Source organism: Saccostrea cucullata, unplaced genomic scaffold, assembly GCF_032062105.1.
Source record: "Saccostrea cucullata isolate Sc308-1 unplaced genomic scaffold, CSIRO_AGI_Scuc_v1 ctg1797, whole genome shotgun sequence".
Lineage (NCBI taxonomy): Eukaryota > Metazoa > Mollusca > Bivalvia > Ostreida > Ostreidae > Saccostrea > Saccostrea cuccullata.
Window position 1 is genome coordinate 78,642 of NW_026941407.1, and position 10,355 is coordinate 88,996.

The 10,355-nt window shown below is 34.5% G+C and overlaps 1 protein-coding gene and 1 long non-coding RNA gene across 3 annotated transcripts; both read right to left on the bottom strand.

The window, feature by feature from the left end:
- Nucleotides 1–3,709: 3,709 nt before the first annotated feature.
- Nucleotides 3,710–5,749, bottom strand: LOC134257766 (beta,beta-carotene 15,15'-dioxygenase-like). Of its 2 annotated transcripts, XM_062740360.1 has the most exons (3): nucleotides 5,630–5,749; nucleotides 5,235–5,426; nucleotides 3,710–5,137 (listed from the first exon to the last, which is right to left on the bottom strand). In XM_062740360.1, the coding sequence occupies exons 2-3, from the start codon at nucleotides 5,391–5,393 to the stop codon at nucleotides 3,764–3,766; spliced, it is 1,533 nt and encodes a 510-aa protein (XP_062596344.1). In that variant the 5' UTR covers nucleotides 5,394–5,426; nucleotides 5,630–5,749; the 3' UTR covers nucleotides 3,710–3,763. The 2 variants fall into 2 exon arrangements, with proteins under 2 accessions (XP_062596344.1, XP_062596343.1); XM_062740359.1 differs by lacking the exon at nucleotides 5,630–5,749 and having other exon boundaries at nucleotides 5,235–5,455.
- Nucleotides 5,750–8,960: 3,211 nt separating this feature from the next.
- LOC134257775 (uncharacterized) lies at nucleotides 8,961–9,834 on the bottom strand. Its single transcript, XR_009989995.1, has 4 exons — nucleotides 9,724–9,834; nucleotides 9,525–9,600; nucleotides 9,376–9,412; nucleotides 8,961–9,084 (listed from the first exon to the last, which is right to left on the bottom strand). It is a non-coding gene; the product is annotated as an uncharacterized LOC134257775 (long non-coding RNA).
- Between the last annotated feature and the right edge of the window lie 521 nt (nucleotides 9,835–10,355).

The window sequence follows — 10,355 nt, forward strand, 5'->3', positions numbered from 1 at the left end:
AGAAATGTTGTGAAGCAGAAATAGAAAAAAAGAGAGGGTAAGAAAGAGGGATGAGGGAGAAAGTGGTGAGATAGAAAATATGATGGGAGAGGGAGACATAGGATATGGAAAAAAACTGTGCTATTCCTATGCCTCCTACTCCTGCATGGTCGGAGTGGGGGAGGCTTTCTACTCCTTGTTGGAGTGGGAGACTCTTTACTCCTGATCGGAGTGGGGGACAGCTTACTCCACCACTATTGGAGAGAGAGTGGGGAGAGGGGAGAAAGAGAGAGAGTTGAGAGAGAGTGGGAAGAGAGAGAGAGAAAGAGTAGGGGACAGCTTCCTCCACTACTATTGAAGAGAGAGTGGGGAGACAGAGAGGGGAGAGAAGAGAGAGAGAGAGAGAGAGAGAGAGAGAGAGAGAGAGAGAGAGGGGGGGAGAGGGAGTGATGAGAGAGCGTGTGTGGGAGACAGCTCGAGACAGTTATGAGAGAGAGAGAGGGGATAGTTGGAGAGCGAGTGGAAGAGTGGAAGAGAGAGAGAGAGAGAGAGAGAGAGAGAGAGAGAGAGAGAGAGAGAGAGAGAGAGTGGGGAGATGAGGTATATATACAAATGAAAAAATGAATACATGTAGATTTAAGTCACACACAATTAAGTACATACACCACATAGTTTGAACTTATGCTCTTTTCCTGGAGTTGAAGAGTTCAAATACCGGAACATTAATGTCTGTTATACTCTTGTACACTTACTCCAAAACAAATTTGGATTTCATTTACACTTACTCCAAAACACCAAAACAAGTTTGGATTTTTGAATATTCTTCTTTGAATTATACAAGAATTTTCATCGATTGATATTTTGCCTCCCCCCCCCTGCCCCCGCTGAAAGTGGATGGCATTAATTTGGTCGGTCTGTCCGTTTCCACGCGATATCCCGAGAACCCTTTGAGCTTTTGCAATGGAATTTTACACATTAACTTCTTTTGACCTAAGGACAATTCCTATTGAGTTTGAGGTCAAAAGGTCAATGTTCAAAGTCATAAATCCAAAAAATTCTGTCTGTTTTAACATTTTCGTTTCCGCACGATATTCGATTAACCTTTTAGCTTTTGCAATTATATTTTAAAGCACAACTCTCTATGGCTTAAAGAAGACTCCAATTAAATTTGAGGTCAAAATGAGTTTTTGCAACTAAATGTTATACCATAATTCCCTCTGTCCCCTCCGTCCCCCTCCGCCCTTCTGTTCGTCCTTTCGTTCGACTGTCACAGTCTGTCTATAATTACACTTTCATTTCCAAGCGATATTTCAAGAAACTTTTGGACTTTTGCAATTAATTTCTACGCGACAACTCTCTAAAGGCCTAAAGGGGATGTCTATTGATTTTGAAGTCAAAAGGTTTAGCAGAGTGTAAACTAGACACACTTTTTTGTAAAATTTTGACAATGTAGAACGTGATGTAAACATATGCATGTAACCCATTGTGTGGATTTAACTTGATTTGCTGTTAGATTATCATTAATGTCTTTTATTGTAGAATATTCATATTTGAAAAGATGGCTTCGTGGTATCTTTTATTTTAAATTCACCAGGACATTTCATGTCGACAATGTATAGAAATAACTAATGTTAATTGTTTATGGGTCGTTGATATACTAAAAAAAATCGAGTTTAAAGCCAAAGCAAGGTAGATGAATTTACTAGTTCTATAATTTATCTAAAAAAAAAAACAAGTATCTTTGGAGCAAAAAGACGGACTGTAATTCATCGTAAGGAATAATTGTATATAAAAGAAGGAAACGTCGTACGTTTTTGGTGTCATTGATTTTAGTAAAAATGTATCACTTCCTTGTTCCTTTGAGTTTCTCAGTATCCATATCTGATTTCCACCAATTCTGAAATACATATGTATATTACTGCACAGTGCTTTTGAAGTTTCTCCTTCACTCCTGTTAATATTTTAGTGAGGAGCAAAAAAGAGGCTTGGGGTCGCATTTACTGGAGCCCTTTATGTATCTTTGTTTGTAAGGATGTTTTCGGAATTCAATATTAATATGGTATTTTAAATTCTATGCCGCTAGAAAAAAAGAAAAAGACCCATTTAGCAATTACTGCAAATAATCTGCATGTACTAATATTCATTTTAACATAATGGGTTATATGTGGACGAAATGTGGAACAATGCGTTTAAAAACGATTTCGACCAATCAATCATGTTTATCAGTTTATCGGTATAAAATTGGAACATTTCTCAATTTTTAATAAACTAAATGCACAAAACATTTTTATCTTGGTTAAAAGTACACCCTTTCCCGCCACTTAGCACTGTGACTAAATTAGTGACCGAGCTTTATCAAATATAGTTTTAAGATATCACTCAACATTCTTTATTAATGTAATCATTAATTTTACATTATTCAGTCATATGATAAAAAAGAATTTTTTGTCATCGACTTTTCTAGAATACATATCCATTGTGACAGTTGAAATGGTTTACAGAAATATAATTCCTTTTATTTGATGAATTTGTATTACAATACCTTAACTAGATTCCTAACCATAAAAATCCTAACAAACAAACTAAGATAGTTATTGTTCTGTTAAGCTTCTTTATTTGCTCCTCACTAAAATATAAACAGCAGTGAATTTTAGCAGTACTGCTGTGCTTTACAGTAATGTAATTGGGAACTGATGGAAAACAGACCTGGTCCCATGATCATGAAACAGACTTAGACTTAAGTCAAATTTTTAATCGCCTGTAAAATGTTTATTAATTATTATCAAAATAATTAATTAGAATTAATTAATAAATATGAATCTCTAATTTTGCAGATAACAAACCTTTTGTGAAGCAATATTAAAAAATATTTAAGTTTTTGTCTACTTTACTTAATCAAAATTCTAGTTCAACATGAATAATTTGACTTAAACTTAAGATGTTTCATGATCCTGGGGCAGGGATACTGAAAAGCTCAAAGGAACTTTTAAAAACTTCAAAATCATAATATTTACTAAATCAATAATATTAAAACGTACGAACTTTTTCTCCATATATACAAACAAACCTTAATTTAGATCAAAATCAAGTCGTTTTGACATCATAGGCAATTATTTGTTGTATTTTTGGGGTGGGGTGGGGTAGGTGGTTTAAATAAAAAATTACCTCCATTCATATGTCGAATTGTTACATTCAGTGAACTTGAAACACTAGTATATGATCACAGAGTCAGAAACATCTGTTTCAAATTTGAATGTTTTACTACATAAGGACGTTTATAATAGTAACCGAAAAACAAAACCTCATGATAATCGCGACTTTTCTATCGACATCTTTCTTTTAGGGCTGGGTATTGGCCAGAGATTTCGTATTGCGATATATTGCGATATTTTTAACTGTATTGCAATATGTATTGCAATCTTTTCAGTGTAATTAAAATGGCATTTTCTTACTATACTTTTATACATTTTGTATAACTGCCTGAAGAGCCGAACATGGCGAAAGCGCTTGCAGTAAATGTTTTGTGATATTTTTGGATTTTTACTTTTAAATATATTTTAATTATGTATATTTACATTTGTATATTTATGTTTCTAATTATTAAATTAGGGTAATGTTTTCATTATCTATCTGAAGTGCCCCTAAAATGTTTATTTATCAATATATAAATAATCAAATTAAAGGCAAAATAATTTTTATATTGAGGCTACCTCAGGACCTTATAAAGGCTGAAGATTCGATATATCATTGCTTATGCACTATGAATATCATATGACAAAACATCTTAGAACACATTCTCAATAAATCTTCCATGAAAATGGAACGGAACAATGATAGGTAAATAAGCCTTGGTGATTGGCTTCATTGTCTTTGGATCAAGAATTAGAATGTAACTTTTGCCTAAATCCCCGTCTACCACAGGGACCATTAATACTCCGTCGTCCTCTGCTGATCCGTTCGGATCTGGAACAAACCAGCCCTCCATCGGATAATGGTCTGGAACGGACCAAGACAAGTCGCCTGTAGAGTTGCAGACGTCTTTCTTGACAAATGAAAAATTGCCCCAAGTCTTAAAATCGCTTTTGAAAACAGCACCATAGATGTAACAGTAGTGTTTTGATCTGTAGTTTTCATTTATTGTGGGGACCTCCAATGTGTTGACATGAGGGAGTTTAGGATTAACATCAAACGACGTGGATGTCATCTTTCCTGCCTTCAAGTCAATTTTATACCTTTTTAGGGCAGGTTTAAATGGGAATCCATCTCGTCGCGTCTTGTTATATAAATTATCCATTTCAAAGAACGTAACAAGAGAAGCGTCATTATAAGATATAATGTCGAATACAATGTTATCCTTGTCTAGTTCATAGGCGTTAGCATGATGCATTGTAAAAATGTTTTCGGTTTCGATAGTTACCACTTTCCCCGTCTTAATCTCCACTACATATGCAACGGTGGGCTCGTCTTTATGAAACAGAATACTTTCTTTTGGAACAGTGTACTGTAACATTTTCTCGATATTTACGTAAAACGGGCAGCCAAAGACAATAACGTACCGCTCTGTAATCGAGATAGTGTGCAGATACGGCATTTTCTTGACGTTCCACTCAGCGATTTTTTCTCGAGTATCAGCCGACTTTGTTCGGACAAGGGTGAATTTATGCGGAAGTCCGGGGAGAACACTAAGGCTTTGTAAAATGGTAATGTGGTGATTTGTACCATACTCTCGCACCGGATGCGCCACAGACATCAGACTAACAAAAGGAAAACTGGTTTCTGCTCCGGGAATGGTAGGTTTGCTTGGTCTTATAGTGTCTAGCGTGTAGCAGTCGACTACATACAACTTCCAAGTATCGGTGAGAACCACACAGTCTCCTGAATAATTGTAGACGTTGATGTTCATGTTGTCCATACCGTGAGCTAGTGCCAGTTCTTTTTGCATGATATTCAAAGGAGGTTTTAGATTATCAAAGGACATGTATGGCGCAATGTCATTTATTCTTAATGATTCATTGTAGGACTCGCTTTGCAGGAATTTGGATGAGAAGAAAACCGACCCATTTCCAGAAAACTGCCAAGAATACAGTTTTCCAAACCCATCAAAGAGGTTTAAGAACGAGCGTTCGCCCATTCCATATCGCGCTGGTCCATTGCGTATCTACAGAAAATGAAAACATATTAAGATAAATTAATGTGAATTCGTCAATATTATTTTCTATTGTAATTCGACATGGGAGATAATTTTATTTACCTACCAGAGACCCTTTAATCCATTTTGGTACAGGGTTATCAAATATTAAAGGTTCTTTGTAAGTCTCATTCAAAATATCGGTTCCAAATAACAAGTTCCATCCAGGGGGGTCCACTGAGGATGATGCAACAAAGCAAAGTGACAGGAAAAGAGGGAAATACATTAAGAATGCCTGAGGATGAATCAGTGTAGAATCCTATTAAAGACGAAATTGAATTTCATTTAAATAGATCGACCTCTCCATGACCTATATATGTTCAAAGCGAGATGATAAATAAAATTAATAGTTATATATGCGCAATACAAGACTATTTGTGAAAAATGTTAAATGTTAAAAAATGTCAAAACAAAGCTTTGCAAATTTTTAAAGAATTAAAGAAAATGAAGTGTTTCAGTTACCTTTCAAAGAAATTCCTTAGAGTAAAAAAGAACCAAGCAAAAGCCGGTATCTTTATAATTGGGTGAAAAAAAACTGGGACGAAAACGATTTTTGTGTGCCCTTTGACGTGTTTTATACTTATAATATCATATGGATCAGTTATATTTATGATAACACCCGAGAAGTGAATGCACTTTGGCTTAACTGTACTAATTATTGGACAGTTGTCAGGATTTTGATAAGTTTTAACCTGTGATCATTAAATTAAGAGGGTTGATCCAAAAGTAATGTCACAGTGTCCATGTCTTAAATGATCGTAAATGATTGGGTTTAATCCCGTGCTTTAGGTTTCCCAATTGTTACCTTCTGAAATCCACCACACACACGTAGTAATATCCAGCTTCTTTTTATGCCCTGTAGTCAAAAAATTGGGGTATATAGTTTTAGCAATCTCCGTCCATCTAGTTGTCTGTCCGCGGAATCGTTTACCTTCCCCATAACTTTTGATTAGTTAATACTATGGCCTTCACATTTAACATTTGTATTCCTTGTAAGAAGACCTTTCTTTTGGAGTCACCAAATTTGACGTCTTGACCTTGAGGTTTGACCCACTTTTGCAAGAATTTAACAATGGATTTAAGAAAATCAACCTTGGCCATAACTTTCAAGCAACTGGTGCTAAAGCTTTCGTACTTCACATGTTTATTTAATGTTTTTTGAGGCCTTTCATCCTATGATACGTTTTTTTTTTTACTTTTTGACCTTTTAGTTTGACCAACTTTTAAAAAATTGAACCTTAATTGGACAAATGAACAGTTAGTACTAGGGACTTCATATTCCATAGATATATTCCTTAAATCTATAAATATTTCTTTTCAGAACAAATTCATTTTTATTTATATGCCTTTAAGAAAAGAGTGGTGGGCCTTTAAAATTGGGAATCTAGCTGATAGGGAGTTTGGGAAAAAAATGCCTACACAAGGCCATTTTTAAAAAATTGTTTGGTTGTCCTCTCCAGACCGACTTGCTAAAAATCGTGCGACTCAAAACTTTTTTAACCACCAGGAAGCAATTATTTTTTATTCATTCTGGGAAAAAAAGGAAAATTCAGCATTGATGATGAAAATTTCTTCGAAAAAAAAAATCACACCAACCACACCTACCGACCGAATTTTGTCTTCCTGAGTCGGAAGAGGGCAAGCAAACATTATTTCAAAGTTGGCCCAAATACTAAGTACCATATGGTCAAGGCTTTGCTTTGTTTATCGGATGATAACCCGTTAACTGCTCTGATAATAGTTGATCACGATTTTTTACGACCAGTATTTATATGTAGGCCAAGGTAGTAACTAAGCTGAATTTTAGAAAGGCAATTAAAGGACTGGGGGCTACCCGATCCCCAAGCGGGCCTCGTTGTCCTCGTTGGGGCACTCGGGGGAGGATGTCCGAGGCCTGGATTTAAGTATATTAAGAATTTAATTTTAAAAAAAATATTTTGAATTATTTTTCATGTGCGTTCTCATTGTAGGAATTCACAAACAGAATGTACGATCCTCTTCCATTCAGGTGAAAACTATATGCGGATTCCGAACCGTGGTTTGAGACGATGGTGCGTTTTAAACTATATTGAAGCATCTGGTGGGATCACCGATTTACAGAAGTTGAAAATATTAATTTAGCATAAGGACACGTACAATTAATTATTTTTCAAAATTATTTTTTCTACTTATGAAAGACTCAAAAATTTTAGTGAGGCTTTTGCCTCACTTGCCTCTATGGTAGACATTGTAGACGGTTTTCAAAAATGTATAAGCATCATAAATCTATTAGTCAATATTAAAAGGTCAATTTTTGGCCGTAAAAATCCTTGATAAATTCAACTGTTATATCAGAGCAGGTTATCATCTAAACGTTTTATCAACTTACATGTACATATACCTATCAATATATTGACACAGCCCTAATTATGTAATCGGATCAGATGTGTGTTTTGCTCATGTCAGACATCAATATTATCTCTGTATAAGTTCGTCTATCACAGCAAACAAGTTTTGAAATGATAACAATCATCACACAATTTTAATTTAAATGTTTAATTAAATATTTAAATGTACCTATGTAACCTAAGTTAAATCTGTCAGTTAAATCACAGAATTAACTAATGTTTAACTGGTAGTTAACTTCGTGTAACCGATTTAACTCGCTTTTGATTTTAATCTCGCGTTAACGCAAAGTTAACGGCTAGTTAACAAGCGTTCGTGCAACCGAATCCTGATAAACAAAGCAAAGCCTTGACCATACGGTATTTGGGCCAACTTTAAAATGATATTTGCTTGCCCTATCCTGACTCAGGATGAAAAATTTGGGTTGGTAGGTACATTTTGGCTGTGGACCACCTAAACACTTGGATCTCCTTGCAAGCCAAATTCCTCGAACTGAAATGAAATTTGTACAAAGCATAGCTAAGCTGGCAAGGGATTGCTGTTTGTTCTAAAAGAATGGCCAAAAGATGTCAGTAAACCTAAAATGAAACAAGAATACCTTAAATCTGTGTATTTTGCAAGCTCATACACACTTCATTATTAAACTTTTATTGCCCATTACGGCCTCATCCTGTCCTTGGGGGAATGATATAAAGAAACTTGAATTAACACTACGTAAGAATGCTTCCATATTAATATCTCCAATCATTGCTTTGCTTTTCTTGAGTAGAAGATTTTCAAAGGAAACTGATGATGTGCATATAATAATCAAAATCCAAGTACTATGCACCTCTTTAATACATATGTATATGTACAGATGATGTGCAATATAAAAAACTTCTTTTTGTCATACACACTGCAGGATGTAATGGCCGAGGAATGAATCTTGAAGTTTGTCCATATGATTATACATATAATTGTTCAAATCATGACAATCTTCAAGGTCAAAAGATCAAATTTGGTGATACCCAAAGAAAGATCTTGTCACAAGGAATACATGTACTTTATACATGTACCTGTGAAATATTATTTGTCCAATATTGCCGTCCATAAACTTATTCAACCATTTAAAAATAACCAGATTTTTTCCTATGAAAATCCAGTAAAATACACACAGAGATACGTGACTATTGTTGATTTTTTTATTTTAGCCAGTCAAATTAATATAGCATGATTTGATTCAGAAGCAGTTATACACATGATTAATAGTAAGAAGTCTGTTTACATTTTTATTCCAGTCAGCTTTCATTTTTTCTCCCCTGCCTTGTTGATCTTCTCCCTTCACTAGTCTTGCTGCTCCTCTCTTTGCCTGCTGTCTGGTTTGATTTCTTGCTAACTATGGATGACTCTTTTGATGTGCCTGACTCCTCTTTGCTTGCTTTCTGATTTGCTTTCTTGCTGACAACGGATGATTCTATGAGGGTGTCTGACTCTTGTAGAGAAACTAGATCATCCTCTTGCTGTGTAGCAAGACTTTTCCTTGGCACTGGAGCCTAGTTTCAGGGGGGAAAAATAAGTACAGTAAAACAATTTTATAACGAAGTGTCATGACGAGGCGACTTTGCTTAATTTAAAACATAATTCTTGATATATGTTAGCTTCACAATAAATGTATGTTTAAAAACCACGAAGAATGAAAATCACCTCCCTATAAGCATCAATTCATTTTTTAAGTGTGCTTAACTTTATTCATTATTTAAGTGTGTTTAACTTTCTATCAAATATTTAAAACAAAATGCCATTGCAAACATATTTAACCTATGAAAGTATAATCAATTTCTTACTGGTGAAGTCACATTCCACTTTTTTGGTTTCGGCAGTCTGAAAATACAACAATACTCAAGAGAATTAAATAATATGCACAGCTATGAAAACAATCACCTAAAACTATTTTATAATGACTTTATATAGAAGTACATGTATGTGAACTTACGTCTTGTCAGGAGAAAACATATAGATGAAGTCTTTATTTTGGTTATCCCCCTTCCTTTTTATGCAAGTAGGAGGAGCTGCAATAAAAGTTAGATGTAGAATTTATAATAATAGTACATTGAATAATATACACCTAACCTTAAACATATTACTTATATGTACATGAATGTTATACAGGATTGTTTCTAATTATACTGTACCTGAATTAGCATCAGCTGGGTATACTCTGATAGGTATGGAGGAGGGGATGGGAGAGGGGGGAATGAGGGTCACATTTTGGTCAATGTGGAAAGTTATTTTGTCCAGCACACCTGAAATAGAAAAAGTACATAAAAATAAAATCCAAAGTCTACTCCAAGAAATAAATACTAGGTATTTAATTTTACCTGAAATTCATATGTTCATAAAATTAATATACTTAAATTCTCAAGTTTTATGTTTAATTGTACACAAAGGACACTTATAAAACGTGACACTAAACAGTAATTCTAAATTAAACATAGATGCAATCTTTTCCACGAGAAGTGCTACATTGTATGACAAGATATCTGCCAAGAACAAGAACTGAAATCTACCAACAGAAAACCACAATAACATGGTATAAATAATTCTTTAAATTCAAATGTTTTACTCTCAAGGTAGTAAAAGTCAGAAATCAATCGGATTTCTGTGAGTTTTGAAGAGATACACTAATCTGAAATGAGACTGCAATGAATATAGAATTTGTAGGCAGCAACACTGTAGGAAGTTCATACATAGGTTTCAAAAATACAACTTAATCCTTTGAACATTTTTTTTCCTTTTGAACTTAAACAAGATATTTTAATACAGA